We start from the raw sequence: 21,364 nt of genomic DNA, 5'->3' as shown, positions 1-21,364 counted from the left end.
AGGAAGAAGATGAAGAAGTCGCTGTACGTGCAGGAGCCGCCACCACCTGGCCTACCTGTCTCACAGTCAAACTCAATAACACAAGTAATCTCTTTCTCAACGTAAAAATTAATGGGCATAGTTGTGAGGCAATGGTAGACAACGGTGCAACACACAACTTCATAACACCTGAATGCGCGAAGAAGTGGGGATTAAAATTGCAACCTTTAACCAACCTCTCTGTGAGTTTTGTACAGGGATACACTAATAAGTGTTCATTAGCAGCCAATGTCTTGATTGAAGCGGGAGAATGGAAGGGGCGAACACCTTTTCTAGCGGTTGACATGGATGGGTGCGAGGTGATCTTAGGGCTAGAATGGGTGGATAAGTACGTCATCAACCAATTCGGGAAAAAGGTAGATAAGGTGTTACTAGATAATGAAGATGGGAAGGGAGGCATCATTGTAAACATGCATAGGAGAAATGCAAAGGCAAAGGCGACAACCGTGACCGCAAAACTTTGCACGGGAAAGGTGGCAAATCGAGTCTTAAAGAAGGGCGGCCAACTCTTTCTTTGCACGGCCCTGCAAGCATCAACAACAGTGAGGAAGGAAGAACTAAGGGCAGAAAATATGAAGGAAATATTAGAGCAATACAAGGATGTCTTAACAGCGGAGCTACCCAAAACTCTTCCGCCACAAAGGTCAATCGATCATAAAATCCCAACCATTCCCGGAAGCATACCACCTGTAAAAGCTCCTTACCGAATGAATGCTACTCAATTAGCAGAGCTAAAACAACAATTACAAGAATTAGAAGCATGTGGGTTCATTAGACCAAGCCAATCACCTTACGGTGCGCCCGTCATTTTTGTGGCAAAGAAGGATGGGACATTGCGCATGTGCATGGATTACAGGTCTCTCAACAAAATCACCATAAAAAATAAATACCCATTACCTTTGATTTCCGACCTCTTGGATCAACTACAAGGAGCCCGTTATTTCTCTCGCATAGATCTCAGATCAGGGTATCATCAAATCCGCGTAGCTACGGAGGATATTGAGAAGATAGCATTTAGGACGAGATATGGCAGTTTTGAATGGCTGGTGATGAGTTTCGGTTTGACAGGAGCACCCGGAACATTCTGTAGGCTCGGAAATGAAATTTTTAGGGATTATTTGGATAAATTTTTGATAATTTACATTGATGATTTGTTAATTTTCAGTAAGACTTTTGAGGAACATAAACAACATGTCACCAATGTGCTGCAACGATTACGGGAGCATCAGTTATACGCAAAACCTGAGAAGTGTGAGTTCGCTATGGAGGAGCTTGAATTCTTAGGATTTCGAATAGGAAGAGAAGGGCTCAAGATGGATCTGGCCAAGGTAAAACCAGTTCAAGATTGGCCACGACCCACCAAAGTCCTCGAAGTGCAGCAATTCATAGGCTTCGTCCAGTATGTGAGAAGATTTATTAAAAACTTCAGTCAAATCGCAACCCCACTGACGAATCTCATCAAAGGCTCACAAACATTCTGTTGGTCTGAACGTGAACAACATGCCTTCGATCAATTGAAGAAGGCAGTGTGTGTGCAACCGGTTCTTCAACTCCCGGACTTTTCAAAACCATTTGAAATTCACACTGATGCTTCTGATTTTGCTTATGGGGCTGTGCTTATGCAGGATGGTCATCCGATTGCCTATGAGTCAAAAAAGTTTTCAGCGATAGAAAGTCGGTGGCCCACACACGAGAAGGAAATGTTGGCAATAGTTTATGCACTTCGGAAGTGGCGGCACTACGTACAAGATAAATTTACACGAGTAGTGACCGACAACATCTCCTTGCAATATTTTCTGACACAACCACGACTTTCAACAAAACAAATGAGATGGCAAGATATGTTAGCAGAATTTGATTTGGAGATTGTACATAAAAAAGGCAAGTTGCATACATTACCTGATGCATTAAGTCGATTGCCACGCATCCTCCATATTTCTGTCATCTCGGCTCAAGGATGGATAGATGAAGTACGACAAGCACAAACAGAGGATGCAGAGATGCGCGAATTAGTAACCAAAGTCATGAATGGGAGCATAACTCATGGAATGTACAAGTTGCAGGACGGCTTATTGTGGAGTGATGATAAAATAGTAATCCCGAATAATATATCACTAAAGGCAAAGATACTAAGGGAATTACATGATTGCCACATGGCCGGGCATGGGGGACAAAAGTGCACATTAAAAGCTGTTAAAAAGTTCTTCGTGTGGCCAAGAATGGAACATGAGATCATTGACTATATACGTTCATGCCAGGTATGTCAAGCCGTGAAAGCTAGGCGAGGAAAAGCGCTCGGACTACTGCAACAGATGCCGGTACCATCCCGTCCATGGGATGTAATAAGCATGGATTTTATAATTGATTTACCCTCATCCAAGGGGTTTTGCATCCTTATGGTCATTGTGGATTTTTTTTCTAAACAAGCTCACTTCGTGCCGGCAAAGCCACCTCTAACAGCGCAACATGTAGCACACTTGTTTTTTAAACATGTTTTTAAGTATCACGGGCTGCCAGAAATCATAGTATCAGATAGGGATCCAAGGTTCACTTGTGGATTTTGGCAAGAATTGTTTCGGATTCTAGGCACACAGCTCCGTATGTCATCATCCGCACATCCGCAAACAGACGGGCAAACTGAGCGACTCAATCAAGGCATCGAGGACTACATTCGATGTTATGTCAAAGCGGATCAGACGGACTGGGTGGAACACATCGACATGCTAGAATTTTGTTACAATGTTGCAATCCATTCATCAACGGGATTCTCTCCATTCGAGCTCGCCACAGGTAAAGAAGTCCTCACACCGATTGCTTTATTGCATACAAATAAGAAGACACAAGTAGAGGAATTGGATGTGTCTCGTTTTTTGGAGGAGTGGAAGGACCGGATGCAAGCAGCACAAGAGCATCTCATAAAAACAAAGTCACAGATTATCAATCGTGTCAATAAGAAACGGGAACACGTGGAGTTTTACCCAGGGGATTTAGTACTTGTCAATTCGGCTAGTTGGCCGTTACTTCAGGGCCTCACGCCCAAGTTTAACCATAGGTTCTATGGACCATACAAGGTGGTCAAACAACTCAATAATGTATCCTACAAATTACAACTTCCGGAGGCTTCCAAGATACATGATGTTTTTCATGTTAGCCTGCTAAAACGTTTCCACCCAGATGAAACATGGGGGCGCGAGGCAACTATTAGATGTGAACCTGAAGCACTTTTGAAGACACAGGTTCGTAGAGGGAGAAGACGCTACTTCATCAAGTGGCGAGGGAAACCATTATCCGAAGCATCGTGGGTAACTGAAGAAGCGTTGCTACAAGCAGGGTTTGAATGGCTACTTGAGCCTCTACAACAACCAAAGCCCTGACCTAGGAACCTTTATGCAATAGTTTCGAGGTCGAAACTCTCTCGACTAGCGGGAGAGTGTTACAACCGTTACAATTACATAAAAGAAAATAGTAGAATATTTAAATAAATCTTGGAAGCACAAACGTTTCATCTCATGAACGTTTGGGCTCCCAATAAGTTTCTATTTAAAGAAGTAGTTGTGATTTTGAAAAGGGGGGGGGGGGGTTCCCAATGGGGAAGGACCAAGTCATTAGTTAGTCGCACTTACCTTTTTTATTTCTATTGAATACAAAGAGTGTTCTCTCTCATTTTGTGCCATTGGTTTAATACCCTCCCTCACCCAAAAAAAAAACATTTTGATAGCTCTCTCTCCCTCACCAAAAAAAAAACATTTTGATAGCTCTCTCTCCCTCACCAAAAAAAAAACATTTTGATAGCTCTCTGATAGCTCTCCTCTTTCTTCTCACAGTGAATATTGCTAAACAAAACTGAAATATAAGTGACAAAAGATGGTGAATGATGAACATGTTATCAAATGATACAGAAGACAATGAATTTGCATTGGCATACTATTAACATCACATTATTGTAAGGGGAAAATTAGAATATGGTTTACAATAAGAGATTCATGCGAAACACAAGCCATTATGTTTGAGATATTACAGATTCCTAGAAATTCATTTAACCAATGGAGACCTTAAGATGGCCACAAAATGAGATATTCAAGATCGATCAAAACATCATGTAACCAATTGAGGTTCTATGGGGCTGAGAGGCCCTCTTTTCCTTGATTTCTAAAAACATGCTTCACATCAAAACTTAACCACTGGTTTAAGATCTATCTATCATCTTCTCTAAGACATCTCTAAGACTCTCCTTTGATCTTGATGTGTTCTTCTTCTTCCTCTTCCCTCATCTGTTGCTTGTAGTTTTGGTGGATCCATGGCAGAAACCCATATAGTGATCAATAAGACCAATAATCATAAGAATCACGATGAGGAATTCCTTCCTTCCCCGAGTTCCAGCGCCCGGGCGGGGCCCGCTCCTCCTCTTCCTCCCCTTCCTGAAGTAGCCTCGACCTCCACGTTATCTTCATCACGACAGCTCTCCTCTTTCTTCTCCTCACTATCCTCGCTCTTCACTTCGCCATCAGTTGTTGCCTCCGCCACTGCTTCCCTACCCACACCTCCTCCTCCTCCAGTGGCGGCACCCAGCAGCCACCACCGACCCTCCCCATCGCCTAAGACATCATGTAAAAGAAAAAGGAATCCACAGTATTGATTGGAAACTTGAGGAAGAAGAAGAAGAAGAAGAAAGGAATCCACAGTATTGATTGGAAACTTGAGGAAGAAGAAGAAGAAGAAAGGAATCCACAGTATTGATTGGAAACTTGAGGAAGAAGAAGAAGAAGAAGAAGAAAGAGAAAGAATGAAGAGTAACTACGCCTGGGGGGGGGGGGGGGGGGTTTAGCCAAAATAGGGGGGCCAAAAAGTTTTTCTCTTTTTTAGGAGGCCAAAAAGTTTTCTTTTTTTTTTTGTTTTGGGGGGGGGGGGGGGGGCAAATAGCCCATTCCTAAATTTATGATAAGTATGATCACAAAATGTATGATAAGTATGATCACAAAATTTTATAATAAGTATGATCACAAAATTTTATAATAAGTATAGTATGATCACAAAATTTTATAATAAGTATGATGAATAAATTTATGATGATTTTTTCACACAAACTTATAATAAATATGATGATTAATATCAATAAACAATGGTTTGGTTTGATTTATGATTAATCGGTTTGGTTTGGTTTTAAATTTTTTCATAAACAGTTTGGTTTAACGGTTCGTCTTTAAACGGTTTAGTTTAAATGGCTACATAAATTTTAAACAATTTGGTTCGGTTTTTATGATTATTAAATGGTTTGGATTTGTTTAGTTTGGTTTCAAGGCCAAGCAACCGAACCGAACCGGGCCCATTGGTATCAAGAAACTTAATTTTGTTTTTAAAAAATGCATCGTCAGATCTCTCTCTCTCTCTATCATGGCTCATCTCTCAATTATTTAGTATGTCTCCTAGATACGTTAACGGAGAATTATTCCCCCTTTCATATCTTGAGGAAATGACAGGCAATAAAAGACGAACACATATAAATCAAAAGCAGACTTGGGTTCATCTCCATTTCTTCTTCTTCTACACGGACATCAATCCGTGCACTGTCTTCCTTCCATAGAATTGTTAGGCTAACGATGGCTTGAAAAGGTCGGTTTTGTTTCTCCCTCAGAGAATGCTATGTTTAAGATGATTCAATACTTAAAAGTGGTTGTATTTCTTTCACAACATTGCTTAAGAAGGGTTGTGTTTCTCTTCGAGGTATGTGGGATAAGGCGATTATAGAACTTAAAACACACAAGGATGTGGGATCAAGAGAATATCATTGTGCAGTCAGAGGAGCAGCTCAAAAGCTTCATTTCACCATTTCAAATGAATGTGGATGAGATAGTTTCATCATCATCGTTAACCCTAAGCCATAACTTGTCTGGTTTTCTTGGATTTTGAGTTGAAATGAGTTTGATATGTTTATGGATAATTGCTCATCTTAAGCCATAACTTGTTCCTCTCCGTCTTTATGCAGGAGCTTTTTGATGGAAAATCATTGAATGAATATGTTTGTTTTGATTGTAGAAAACTGCTTACCTCAGCCATAAACTTTGTTCCAGATCTTTGATTGAGGAGCTTTTTGATGAATAGTCGTGGCAAGATCATGGTTGGATACATGGTTCTGTGAATTTGGTGCTTGCACCTTCATTAGAACAAGATGGTCTATAAGAGAATGCATGATTATGAGAGATGATACTCTCCATATCTGGTGCTTGCACCATCATTTGTGCCTCTAGGCTAATGAATTATTGTTGGTTTGAAACATCATTTGAACCTCAGGTGTAATGGTTTGATTTGAAACATGTTTCATTATTATAGCAAGTTGTTTTTTAAGAGATATGCGTGTACTATGGAAACACTTGATTTTTCATTATGTAATGTGCGCTTTGCATGTCTCTGAGTTTGTTGCAAACTTTCTAGTGTTTATTTAATAAGCTCTATTAATATTCCAGTAAGTTCACATTAACCATTCTGTTTTAAATCCAATTTATTTTAGAAGTAAAATAGTTCCATCAACATGCAAGAAACAAATTGTTTTGAGTTCAACCTTCAAAATTTTTGGTGTGATTTAACAAATCTTGCTTAAATCAGCATCCAGTTCATTCATTCTACAGAATGTTACTTGTTGAATTTCTTGAGGACATGTTTCTGAAGTATAATTGTGGACTGAACAAATATGGTCCTCTACAAAAGGAGGTTTCAAGAGTACGCTTAAAGTTATTATATCCTCAAGGCTATTGTGCTTGAAGGACACATTGTGTACCCTCTCGGTGGAGGAAGGAAATGGAATGATATTATCGTTATAGTGCTAGTTATCATTTGCTTGTATATATTGGATAAGCTAATCTAAATGCCCAGTAATGTCCAATCCATGAAACATTGACATCATTAAGAGTTGTTGCTTTTGCTTATGCTGAGTAACTGTCTCATAAGATGATAAAGACAATGTGTAAATGTCTCTAGAAAGGTCATTTTGTAAGGTTGGAGACTAAAACAGTATACATTTACTTAGTAGATTGCTTGTTTGTTAGAGAAATGAAAATTAGGAAGTTCTATATAATCTGAGAAAAAGGTGTACTAGAAAGCGATATTGTATTGTCAATATCGTGATTGATATGTATGTGAAATGTGGCCTGATCCATATAGCACATATACTGCTCAATAAGCTTTAGTATATAGGTATGCAGAGAGTGATAAGCAACATGGGTATCACACACCCTTGAATAATTGTTATGATAAGCTTTAGTATATAGGTTAGGTAGAGAGTGATAAGCAACATGGGTATCACACCCCTTGAATAAGTGTTAACTTATTTTGGGTATCACAAATTAATCAATTTCCAATTTGTCTAAATCACATGCTAGAAGGTTCCATCTTATGCAAAGATCTATCATGTGTGAATTCATGATCAAATAAACAACTTAAAGTTGAAACCCTAAAATAGAAAAAAGTCGAAGAAAAAGAAAATGTAGAAAACCCCAAAATTGACCAAGATGCAAAATTAGACCTCTTAATGCCACACTACATCAATTCAAACTTTTAGTTATTATTTCAGTTTCTTTTTAGTTTATTTTCACTTTTATTTTATACACTTCATGCAAAATGAGACCTCTTCATGCCACACTACATAAATTATGTCAGAATTTGAGTCGGGCACCTACCTCTGTCAGGTGCCTCTCTTGAGACGGTTGGGCTCATGTATTCAAAGGGTAGGGCTCTTGGTGATAGAGGCAATCAGAACCACACGCTTGGTGATAGAGGCTCTCAGCTTTTTTGATGGGTGCTTTTTTTGGATAAAGATTGGACAGTGCAAATTGCATGTGCCCTTAGCTAAGCATCGTGCATAGTTCGTGGTCGTTATTCCCTCACCAAGTCTCTTTATGATTTGGTAGCAGATAGACACAAGCCTATATGTCAGTATGTTTTTTTTTCCTAAGCCTATAATATGTATTTCTATAGGCTTAGGAAAAAACTCCTAAAAAATTGAGCAAAACATTCTCTTCTATATGATTTAAGAGTTATCCACTATAGGCATAGTAAAAGATCGATATGAAAAATGAACTAGCTCTTCTCTTACATACAATTTGAGAGTTCTTATAACAATCGACAACGGTTCGGTTCGGTTTGAGAGGGTCCAAACCGTTAATTTTTTTTAAAACCTGAACCAAACCGAAACGCTAAACATTTTTCAAACCATTAAACCATTAAACCATTAAACCATAAAAACCGCGGTTTCATGGTTCGGTTTCAATTTTTAAAATAGGTCAAAATTTTAATTTTTAAAAATTTATAAAATTTCATTTTTTAAAAATTTTAAAATATTTAAGATGTTCCTAAAATGTGACAATAAGGTCTAAAAATGAAAAGATTGTTTAAAAATAATTTTTAAAATATTTTAGAATTTTGTAAATTTTTAAAAAATAAAAAATAAAAAACCATTAAACCGTTTAAACCGTGGTTTTTGACTGTTGAAACCGAACCGAAACATTAATAAAAACCTAAACCTGAACCGAACCGAACAGTTGAAACCGTTAAGCCATTAAACTGCAGTTTCGCGGTTCGGTTCGGTTCAAACCGAACCGTTGCCGATTGTTAAGTTCTCCCACTCTACACTTAACAAAATACTCTTCACAAATTAGCCTAACTATCTCTTTCTTATGATTAAAGGGTTATTATTTCTAGATTAGTATATATTAAAGGGCCCAAATTTGACGGGTTGGTATAAAAAGTTTTTTGACAAGCATTTTTAAAGATGTTATGTCCTATGACATATATTTAAAACAAAAACTAACATGTCATTTGACATATAAATGAAAACCTCTATATAATGCTACATTGTTGTATACGTTTGATTACTATAAAAAGTACGCAAAGATACAAAAATCAATACAACTACTTCACAAAGATAATAAAATACATAAAATAAATATCGTGTTAATGTTTTTAAAGCCCCCGAAGCACAAACAAGATATGGATCGATTATCATAATCCATTCTTGCAAATTATGAAAAAAATAGGTTAATAAAAGAATTTTGGTTAGTAAATTTTGGTTTTAAATTCAAGCTGAAAACATTAGAATCAAACCTAGAGTCCAGACTTTAGGCTCTTAAAATATTTAATAAAAGTTAGTGTAAATTTTAAAATCAAAATTTAACTAATATTATTGGTAAAGAATAAAGGTTTGATAACATATCGCATCATTACATGATATTATTTTAAGCATGTTGTACAAAAACATATAATATATAATTATACACACACTTGATAATAGTATATGTGGCATATATATAATATATATGATATGGAAGAATAAAATTTTAGAATATCATTTTATGTGTATAATTTTTATGGGCCTTTCATATTAAAATGGCAATTTAAACTTTATATGTCACTTGACAAACATTTTTATTGGGTACATGTATGTTGTTGACGGGCAAAATGGCCTTTAACGAGCATGACACTTGTCAAATCTACAATAACGGAATAAGCTTTGAATGTACAACCTTTAACTTAATAACCATACACTTTAATCTATTAAACTAGCATTTATTATATATATATATATATATATATATATATATATATATATTGGATGTATGGGGTTCGAAACCCATCGTTCACTTTTTATTGTTTTCAATTATTCGTATAAATTGAAATCATAATAACGATAAATAACGGAGAATGTACTTGGTTTGTGTCACATCATATACCATATGCAACAAGACAATGTTGATGTTCAGTTTTTAGGTCTCATAATATTCTATTAGACAACATTTGTACTCCATAACTCTACTACAACAAACATGGTATAATTGTTGCTTTTTCACCCTCAATGATAAAAAAACATGGTAGTTTAAAAGACTTAGTTGGGATAAGTAGAGTCGGGGTAAATGAGGTTTATTTCAGTTTTGTTAGGACACAGATACAAAGTATAAGCAAATAGAGTTACTATTAGGCAACTAACTCAATACAACCAATAAACTTTGTACAAGGCTTCATGTCCGTTTTTATAGGGAGCATGGCTTGTTACGTCGAGAACGTAAACCACTACTACTACTTCCTCTAATTATTATAGATACGTTACATTTTCTCCTTTCGTCTTAGCTTGATGTCCAGCCCCACCTGTCTTGGCTTCAACCCACACTTGTCCCAATAGCCCTTTCATACCTTGGCTGACTTGACTAGCCAATACATGGCACGCATGTGGGGCAGTTCCTTGCATGGTCGAATCCACAAAAAATTGCCGGCTACGCGTCGTCAAAAATGTGCAAAATGTTCGGCTCCTGCTGAGCCGTTTTGTTGTTCCCAATGGCGGTGTTGTCAGTTAGTACCGGGCTTCCTTTGTTCGTTCATCTCTGGCTGGCGGCTCTTCTCTGGCCATTGTCGGAGGTATTTCTGTAGTCGCACCTGGCTGCTGCTACCCGATTGATTCGGCCAAGTCCGACTACTCGGCTCCTACCCCTTCTTCCAAGAAATGTCTAGTGAGAAACTATGAATTTGACATTAAGGCGTCATTTAGTTGAGCTTTACTAGTTTGCATAAATTTCTGAAGAAGATTAAGTGTCATAACAACATGTACAATCCGCTTGTGAGTTTTGACCTCATGATCTCAAGGTTTCCCGTTAGTAGTATGAAATATTATTGGAAAAAAAATAGAGATTTAAAACTCGCATGTCAAAATGACAAGTGTGAATACATAAAAGGTTGTTCATTGTAAGTTTTGTAACAATACTAAAATTACCCAACACGTTTTCTTAGTCTAGACTTGATTTCTCAACTCTTTTAAGGGCCAAGTTGGATGGAAGAACTAAAATTCAACCTACACGTGCTGATTTAAATCAAATTTCTCGATTATTTTCAGATAACTATAACAACCCACTTGTATTGAATTTTTACGACCACAAAATTGTGTTATTTGTATTACATCACATTCTAGATTTTGATGCCCCTATAACACCAATTATCAACCGAATGAAAGCAACAGATGGCACTCGGTCATTTTTTCAGACAATCATTGAAGATGGAAAGAGTTCTTGCTTTATGCTTCTAATATATACCAAATCATTAGAATGGGGTTGGTCCCTTACACTCTCGGCGACTAATATGGAGTGTGCAAATTATACACATAAAAGCAAATGTTTGTGTGTGTTGTGCATGCCTATGATGTTCGTGTGTGTTGTGCATGCAAATGTGTGTGGTATGGTTGTGCCGGCAATACACAAGGGCCTACTAGTGGGCATGTGGTAGGCACATACCCTAACCATTGACTTAAAAAAACCAACATCACTTATTTGTTGTTTCTAGCCTTCCTATTGGGTATATAAGAAAGTCCACCCCCTACTAAAGTTTTCATCCCTTGGTGCACAAATACGTCTCATTCCATTTAATCGAATAATCGTGTTGTGGCATACCGTACCGATGGCCGAAATTCACGAGGGGATTACCGAAGTATCCATGGCATTTGGTATGCAAGAAGACATGAGTACAAATCTAGCACTTATGGACACTTCATGAGATAATGCAACCAAGAACCAATCATTAGACAATGCATTTACTGATTTGTTGGAATGCAATTAATGCAACTGTAACCATATATATTTATTACAACGGAAATTTGATGCAGGTATAGCTCAGAATGAGAGGAATGATGGTAATGGCGGATCAATTAGGGACGAGAAGTTAAGACTGATTGGGGTGATTAAGCGAGCAAGGGTGGCGAAGGGGTGCCTCGAAGCCGTGATCATGGCAGCATGCGCATTCTGGATAGGATGGTGGCTCTTGTCTCCTGATCCCGAAGATAGGCACAAATACGTCGACATTTGGATCGGCGACAAAATATCGAATTCTCGCTTCTTCAACACGGATGGCGGCGAAGGTTTTTTTTTCCCCACATGAAGATTATAATATCATTTGATCCCGAATCGTAGTTGTGGATTAAATCTCTTCTTAATTATACTAAACCTTCTTCTCGGAATGTTCGAATTTGTGTTTCTTAGGGCCTTCATTGATATTCCACGCGCTGCCATTCATCGTGGCGACAATGCTAAGCTTTGTGGTGATCGAGCTCCGCGCGTTCATAAAAGCAAAAGCAGCGGAGCTCCAGAAGGTTGGTGGGGGCGATGGCGACGGATCATCGGCGGGTTGGAGGACCCGATGGCGGCTGAACACGTATCTGGTTTGGGTGGAGAGAAGCCCATTGGGCATCATCACAGGGGCAGAGGCAGTGGGAATTCTTATCATTCTCTTTGTAATGGTGTACCACTTCGGCCGAGTCACAGATCTTTCCTTCCATCACATCGAGAAATCGGACCGAACACCATCCGTCAAGTACATCTCTCATCTCGCGTACATTAATTTAACCTATATATATATATATACATACATGATGGAAACAACAGAAGCTAGAGCTTTGATGGAACGATATTTGTTTACCGTGTTATATATGACACAGGTACTGGCAGAAGGTCATTAATGTGTCTTTCAATTTTGGGAGGATGGCCATGTTGCCATTTGCACTACTGTGGATTCCCATGTCGAGAGGCTCTCCATTGCTTCGGTTGGTCGGCATTCCCTTCGAGCAGGCGGTGCGCTATCACATTTGGCTCGCTGGTTCGACCATGCTCATGCTAACTATTCATAGCGTCGGCTACATTGTCGCATACAGCTACACCGATAGAGACCACTTGGTATGCCTGGCCACTATTCAGTGTCAACTATGATGATAATTGTGTTACCGTTAAGATAACTTAATTAACCACACCTTGAGTTCAAGGTGGGGTGCAAGTGAGCTGCAAGATGCTCGAATTCATGTGAGAATTGATGGTACTTAGCTAATCTTAAGTCGATCACAACATTGCACTAATGTAAACAAACAATCATACACGAGAAAATAAACCTTGATCTAGAGTACATACACATGTCGCGCATTTCCGTCGAATCCATTCAAATATTTACCTAGCTAAAACCCTACATGTAAAGGGGGCTTAAACGTAAACGAGGACACAGTTTTGAAATGTCATTAATAAGTCCTTGCGACATCTTAGCAGACCTTCAGACTATTCAATCTATACGTATAAATTTTAGAGTACAACATACGGATGGACGAATGCATTGCGTGATCAATTCTCCGACGCCAAGAAAGGGGATTCAGCTTCTTGCCCTTTCTCCTTCAAAGCTAGAGTGGAAGGCCCTTATGGAGATGAGTCTGAATTTTACCTAAAGTAAGTACATTGCCACAAACCCTAGAATTTGTCATTCCATCATGTCCATTCATGGTTTTTGATGCTTTAGCATTGTTTGTTTCTGTGCGTTGACAACGATTTGTTTGTTTTTTACAGGTATAAATCGCTCGTCCTTGTGGCTGGGGGTATAGGCATCACTCCTGCCATGGCCATTGTTCGCCACATTTTATATCGATATAAAGACATCCATACAACATCCACATCTCTTCCAACCTCCATTACACTATATCACTGTATCAGAAAGCCAGAGGATCTAGATGTACTCGATAGCGTATACCCTAACCAAATTCTTCCTGGTTATGACACATTAGGGTTGAGCATCAAAGTTCAGGTTTACATAACCTCAAAGGACATGAAAGATTATCGACGTGGTGGCGGTGGCGAAGATATGGAATTGGATTCCGAAGCTCAAGATTTTAGCCTATCACAGTTTAGGGTAGCATATCCTCCAGCACAACCGTCGGTGCTGCGTCCACCGGATTTCGTCGTTAACGTAGTAGCAACACAAGGGATTATATCCAACGTAAGCACAACAGGGAACACTAAATGGGTGGCCTGCATCACCATTGCATCTATGTTGGGATACTTTTTGCTGTCAGGCATAGCTAACACCTTCATTATCAAGACTTACCATCGCCATACCTTCACCAATTACAATCGCACACACGTAATGGTAGCTTCCATGATACTGGGGATTGTCATATTTGGTGGATTTGTGGTTCTCTTGTGGATTTTCAAATCCACACAAAAAAGGAAGAGTTTCGCTGCCGTGCAACCGACAACAAATAGCACGACTCCCTCGCCAGTTGAGGCATTCGAATCGGACGTTTTCGATCAGGAAGCATATGGAGCCGGAGAATCATCGTGGGTTGGTGATGTCCACATTCGATCCCGTCCAAATTGGAGAGGTTCGCCAACAATCTCTTGTAGAGATTGTAATGTTTCTATGCTCTCTCTCCATTTATATTTCTCTCCTACTTAATCTATTTTTTTTATGGGATGCGATTCGCAGATGTCTTCGATGGCCTTGTCAAGGATCACTCCGGCGAGTGCGTAGGAGTTCTCGTGTCGGGATCAGAAAGCCTTCAAGAAGGCATTGCAATGGAGTGCAAGAGACGCACTTCCTTTAGTCTCAACGCATCTAAATCTTCAAAAGCCAGTGCCATGTTTCATTATCACTCCATAAGCTTTAGCCTTTAGCCATTATAAATGTAGGCTCTTGTTGCAGGGCTATCCTAATATCAACCCATAAGCTTTAGACATCATAAATGGAGGCTCTTGTTGCAGGGCTCTCCTATTTTCTATACAATTTGTTCTTCTTCCCTGAGAATAATGACCCACATCACAATGTACACACGTGTTGGATTAAAGCACATGTATACATGTGAGCCATATACAGAGTATATATAACCTCATATTTTTTTGTATCTTACTGCATACTAATCCTCACCTCTTGTGAAAACATAAACATATTCCCATCCTCATCATAATAAACGATAAACCAAAAGTTTGGTTTTTAATAAGGAAAACTGCTTGTTTCAATAATTGTGTTAATTGTACTGAAATTTTCAAGCACATAAAGTTTAATCCAAATGCCCACAAGATCCAATATCTAACATTCCAATGTAATGTGCCGATAATGAGGACAGTTCAACAAGACGTTGCCGATGGCCTTGTCAAGAATCACTCTGGTTATTCCATCAAAGTTATCGTGTCGAGATCAGAAAGTCGTCACAAAGGCATTGCAAGAGACACACATTCTTTAGTCTCAACACATCCAAATCTTCCGAAGTGAGTGTCATGTTTCATTATCACTTCATAAGTTTTAGCCTTTAGTCATCATAAATGTAGGCTCTTGTTGCGGGGCGCTCCTACGTTTCATAGAATTTGTTGTTCTTGAAATAGAATAATGGCTCACATCTTGATGTATACATGTGTTTGGAATTAAAACATATATATACATCTGAGCCATATATAGAGTATATGATACTCCTTTATACTAGTCCTCTGAATGTGTTGTACTCAAAACATATATACTAGTTGTCATACATATAGTTGTTAGAGCTTTCATGGTTCATGTTAACAATTGGATCACTAACTATTGTAGATAAAATAGACAATGCACAATACTGAAGAGTATCAAATTGCTTGCTATTACAAAACAAGAAATGAGGATACAAATACAACTTCGTGACTTGTAGCATTAAACTAATCATACAACATGATATGTTAGGCATAACGGTGACAATGTTACCTTAGGTTGCTATGCAGAAAAGTCTATTAATTACGTTAGTTACTCAACCAATTTGTTGGTTAATTGCACTATATATTGTAGCCGATGTTTAGCAATGCCCTTTGTGATGCTAATTGTCTCAAAAACTACGATAACACCCTGAGGTCATTTGAAACAGGTAATATGTCGCAATTTAAGAACAGTCTGTCCAAAAAAGGCACAAAGTAGGTCATTTCACAAAAAGGACCATCGCATACGTAAAGGGTTCTGGAAATTGAATCAAAATATATTGATTTATACCATGTCCAAAAATTTAGGGCTTTCAAAAAATGCCCCTAATAATTGACACGTGAAATATACAAGAGAATGTACCAAAATTACAAAATGACTAACATGTATATTTATACATATTTGTGAATCGCCATATCGATGTAACATACAATATTTACATTTCAGATATGAGATCCATCACTTCCCAGAGATACGCCTTCCCCTTCAGACCCACCCGATGAACTAGAAGAGCTTTGTGAGGGCTCATCCTCATCATCACTAGCAACCAATGCATTGTCTTCATCCAATTGCAATCCAACGTCACCATGATTATGAGACATACTCCTTGTTTGTCTCTGTGGCATCAACATGCACATCTGGTATCTTCTCTTTTATTATCCTGATTGTAGTCTGTCTTAGATGGCTTGTTTTGGTCAAGGAGAAGTCATACACGAGTATGGCGACATTATCAAGTGCTAGAGTAGACATGCTTGGTAGATTCTTTCTTCTTCGCTTTCTGCTTGTGCCTTTGACATCCTTAACCATATCTAAAGAGTACTTCCCAGTAAATTCATGTTTGGAAGAGGTATGATACTAATGAACCATAATAGACTTTACCTTATTGCCTCCATCATCCTTAATAATTTCAATGATTTTGGCAATCCAGAAGGGATGACCCAACTTATCTCCCCTAGCTAATGTTGCAACTAACATACCAACCTGTAGCCCATGTAGATTGGCTTGCGACCTCGCCTCTCCAACATGTGATAATCTTGGTCCCATGTAAATATCTCTTTGTCGTGGACGAACTAGATTATTCAATTCAAGATTATCTAGTGGTTGTAAAGGAGTCGTGCTTGCCATTGATGGGCCACCAAGATCCCATTCGAATTGATTTTGTAGTGGCCAATACCCTGTAACGTGGTTATCTAATATTGTATGTTGATGATTAAAGAAGACATCCCACCAATCAACATCCTGATCACCAACGTACTTTTTGGTTCGCTCAATATTTTTTCGTTTTTCCTCAAGGTACCGCATCCAATGGATCTTTTGCTCTTCAATTGAACTACCAACAACCAATCTTTTATGGTCGTCATAGGGCATTTGCTCAGCACCACAGATTATTGCATTTGGGAAATGCAATAAGAGCCTACATCCGTCTTGTGGCTCCGATTGCCAACTAGATGAGTATTGTTTGGCATACAACATGGTTTGGTTGTGACCGACCACACTTTTTTGGATGAGGAAGACGTGGTTAAAACTTATATTATTAAGCGGAGCAAGAACCCTACATCCAGTCTCATCATCATCCAAACAAAAGCACTTGAAATCATATACTTCATCTAAATGTTGCACATCTGGCTTTGGGGTATAAGCTTCAGGGATCAACCTTGATAGCACATGAAGTGCGAAAGCATCGCACCTGGCTAATTTCTTGGAGAACTTAACACTTGATCAATGTGATCATGTGTATGACCAACTAGCAAGAAGTTGACCTTAATCTTTTTGAAAATACCCTTGTCTACTAACATGCTCAGGTAACCAAACATAGTTGAGTTCTTGTTTTCTCTCATCGTGTTGTCAATTTGCACGTATAGTACTGGTGGGAGTAAACCTTGCCAACTCTGTTGAACTCTTTGCATAACTGTAATTGTAAGATTGGGATCGTTGTGGATATTTGGATAAGTTAAGAACACTTGAGGCCTTATTACCTGACAATACAAAGGACATCCTACTAAGTGCATTTGCACTAGGCATTCATCTCCAATATCCTTGGGCAACCTTCGAAAATGTGGCAAACAAGTTTTCTTTTGATCCATCCCATCTATAATCAAGCACATGTATCTTTCTGGCAATTGAAGCCTTTTTTGACAATGGTGCATAGATTTAGATCTTTCCAACGCTTGGCTTTGTCGATGCTCTCTCAATAAAGTCTTATATTTTGTTATTTCTTCATCTGTTGTCCCACTCTTTGCCAAGCTTTTTATACTCGTGCGGATCGAACAAACACCCATCCGGACCTTGTGGGGTATGACTACATTGTTAAACTTTGATTGCCATAAACGATTAAAATGCCGATATTGTATATAAGGTACACTTTCCAATAACATGTCATCTTTATAGGCTTGGTATACCTCATGATGAGTAAAGTTATCTGACAAATGTAACCTTCCAATGGTGGTCATAACATCACATTGCTTCGAGAAATAAATCTCCAACCATCTAACAACATGTCACCCAATCAGGCCCTTCCATGAAAATTATGTATTGTTGAAAGGCACCCACCAGCCCTTCAGTAATCGATGTTGAATTCTCTGTAGCCTCATGTTCCTGATGCTATAAGAAATTTTAAAATTTAATGTATCTTGTTCGTCGCCATTGAGAGACAAATACTTTTGTCGCAACCCCCACAAGTTTGCCTTTCCAAATTTTGATAGACAAAGGCTCCCACAACATACCTTGCATATATCAATTGAAATTTGTCGATCCGAATAGAAAAAATTATATCGTTTAACACTCACTTGTTGAGGAACTCTTTGAAAATTCAGAGGCTTATTGACACAATCTTCGTTCTGCATTCGATAAACTAGACTCGACATGAGTTGTATCTACTTTAATATATCGTGCTTTACCTAAGTTTAATGGCTCTATCGAAAAAATTGACGTCGACCTTTGCTCTTGATCGTCGTTGGTTTTAACATGGTACCTTTTATTATTAATATGGCTATATTCCTCGATTGAGAATAAGGAGTTATCAGATAATATAACTGGCTCAATAGAAAACAAAGATTTTTCCCTCGACTTTGAGGACATCTGCTCTCAAGGCTAAGTAACAACAACAACGTCCAAAATAGGCACAAGCTTGGTTCTATAATAAGCACCATGTCCAGAAACATATTTTTTATCACGTTCTTCTATTTAAAGGGAACTCATCTCCTATTTCTCATTATCACCTTCAAGTAGAAGAAGAGCACAGGAGCACAAAGAGCACTTAGCAATCAAAATCGTTGAGTTTTCGCCTCCCCAGTCAATTCAACATCTTGGAGATCAACATAAACAAAGGAAAGAAAATTGCCAGGTATGTTTTCCAACCCAATATTTTAGATTCCAAAAAGATTCCTTAAAGATTCTTTTTTGTTTTATTCAACTATTGCTTCCATAATCGAGGTGGTTCCCTCTCAACGAGAACTCGACACACGTTGAACTCGATGCACTACATCGAGTTCCCGTTGAAAAATGGGCTTTTCATGATCAATAGATCAGATTTGGTCAAATTTTTTGTTGTTTTTTGGTCTATTTATTCAAGTTTTTTATGTAACATTCTATACAAAAACGTATGATTTTCGCTAATTTTTACCTTAGTTAAGAGGTCTATATTGTTTATTATTAACATTATTTTTATATCCTTGTGTCATGACTTGTTGTTTTCAGTGAGCCACGATAGAAGGTGCCGTCTTTCAAACTGAAAATTCTATCACCAACAAAAAGATCTTCTGACACCATGATGAAAGTTGATTCTCACAAAACACTTATCGAGTCAAGAGGTGACGAAACTTCAAAGTCTTTTGTTGGTAAGATGCCGAAGACTTTAGGCGAATAGAGTGGGGAGCCTCGCCTGAAGAGCTACCACCATGTGGAGTGGACACTGATCTACACCGAGGAAGAAGGGGACCTGCTTCTTATTCTTGCAAAGTCTGAAGGTGAAGGCAAGTTGCAAGTCGGAAAGACATTCACATACGACTACGTATGAAACATCGAATATGAAGACAACGACTCATCGAACCTCTTCTTCAATGTTGATAGGTTGGTGGGCGTTCGTAGAGTCATGATCGATGAACGTAATTTCATTACTGACTCTTGCCACCCTAAAGCCCTAAAAAAGGATGTTCAAACAAAAAATAACTTAATTGTTTCTTTGCCCCTGTACATTAAGGGAGAGCTGATGGTCACACAAGCAACAACCCCACCAAAGTCTACCCAGAAGTCCAAACCAGAACATAAGAAGTACAAGAAAAGGCATCAACCAGAAGAGAACGAGTCGGAGGTCCTCGAGTTCGTAGAAGATGAGGAGGAGGAAGCCAAGCTCAAAGTTATTCCTCTAGGGGCCCACATTTCATCAGGGATACTCACCTCAGAGCAGAACCAGATCAGAGAAAATATTGTAAAGATGAAGCTTGTTCGTGAAGGACAATTATTTCACTTCCTGATCTGCTCTATTCAACTGCCACCAATCGATCCAGAGATAGGAAGATGGGCTCTAGAAATTTGAGAGCCACATTCAATGTACGTGCAAAACTTAAAAAGAGAAATGAAGATTAATCCACATGCGACTGCAGTGCCATACTTAGTAATGGTCAACCCAAATCAACGCCCTACTTGTTAAGATTCTATTACTAATCAATAAACCAAACTAAAGTAAAAGAAGGAAAATAGAATGGATAGAAGAACTCGTTCCACCCGAGCACCCCCGAGCTATGATCTAGACATAGCCAACCTACCACCGACGTCCCATACTGCCAGATATTAGGATGACTAATACCTTGGAAGAGATCAACACAATTGTCGAGACGAAAGCCTAGCCCGCACCACCGGTGTCTAAGATAGCAACGTTCCGATGTAATGTGATTATGAGGGTAGCTAAGCCTCAAATACCTTTTCCTAGGCCCCTTGAATAGATGTGCCTTTGTAAAAGGCTCTCCATTCATTGGTTGTCCAAATCATGATAGTGCATGGACCTATCATTCCTTCTATCCAATCATTAGTTCCCTTTTTAACATTAGTGAAAATATTGGTGACCTAGCCTCACCAACGTTATGTGTACATAACATACTCCCCTACTTCAAAAGATTGCACTCTTGCAATATAAAGTAAGGAAATTGTGCCTTAACAGTATGCTTGCATTCCCATGTGGCATCATCAATAGGTTTATCAATCCATTTCATCTTGAATAGCCGAATCTCTTTAGAAGATAAACGTTTAGTACGAGAATCAAGAATTCGTTCAGGAACATGAGGTTTGTAAGAAAAATCCTCTAATGTTACAAGATCTTGGATTGTGATGGTGTTATCACCAGCGCCTAAAAATGGTTTTAGATGACTAACGTGAAAAACAGGATGAATACCAACGTTACGGGGTAAGGCAAGGTGATAAGCAGATGACTCAAGCCGCTTAAGGATTTGAAATGGCCCACAATATCGTGGGGTTAATTTCGCGCACTTACCCGTAGACAATGACGTAGAGTCAGTAGGGACACGCAAAAAAACTTTTTGGCCAATAGTAAATGCACGAGGTCGTCTATCCTAATCAGCATAAAATCGAGCACGATCTTGAGCCGTCTTGACATTCTCTTTGGCAATATACAACATTTGGTTCATGTCTTGCAAAAAATTGCGTGTACTATCTAATGTATCACGATGAAAACATAGCTAAGATGTCCTTCTCGGATCTCTATCTTGAATAATCATGGCGGCTCCCCAAGGCTCAACCATGGTTCTAACATCAACGTAGTTTCCTAGTTAGCCTTATATTAGAATGCCAACCCAACATGCATTGCTATGGTTGAGAAAGT

At 38.6% G+C, this 21,364-nt stretch overlaps 1 protein-coding gene across 1 annotated transcript; it reads left to right on the top strand.

Moving 5' to 3' along the window:
* Positions 1–11,384: 11,384 nt before the first annotated feature.
* Positions 11,385–14,834, top strand: LOC147862057 (ferric reduction oxidase 6-like). The gene is made up of 8 exons (XM_087323057.1): positions 11,385–11,512; positions 11,672–11,923; positions 12,045–12,375; positions 12,500–12,754; positions 12,821–12,857; positions 13,132–13,268; positions 13,386–14,197; positions 14,302–14,834. The coding sequence occupies exons 1-8, from the start codon at positions 11,467–11,469 to the stop codon at positions 14,487–14,489; spliced, it is 2,058 nt and encodes a 685-aa protein (XP_087179183.1). The 5' UTR covers positions 11,385–11,466; the 3' UTR covers positions 14,490–14,834.
* The last annotated feature ends 6,530 nt before the right edge of the window (positions 14,835–21,364 follow it).

The sequence above is a fragment of the Azolla caroliniana genome, unplaced genomic scaffold, assembly GCF_043228905.1.
Source record: "Azolla caroliniana isolate FFs.n. ecotype wild unplaced genomic scaffold, voAzoCaro1.0.p SCAF_7, whole genome shotgun sequence".
Lineage (NCBI taxonomy): Eukaryota > Viridiplantae > Streptophyta > Polypodiopsida > Salviniales > Salviniaceae > Azolla > Azolla caroliniana.
The sequence above is the reverse complement of the archived record's forward strand: the minus strand, read 5'-3'. Positions and strand labels throughout refer to the sequence as shown.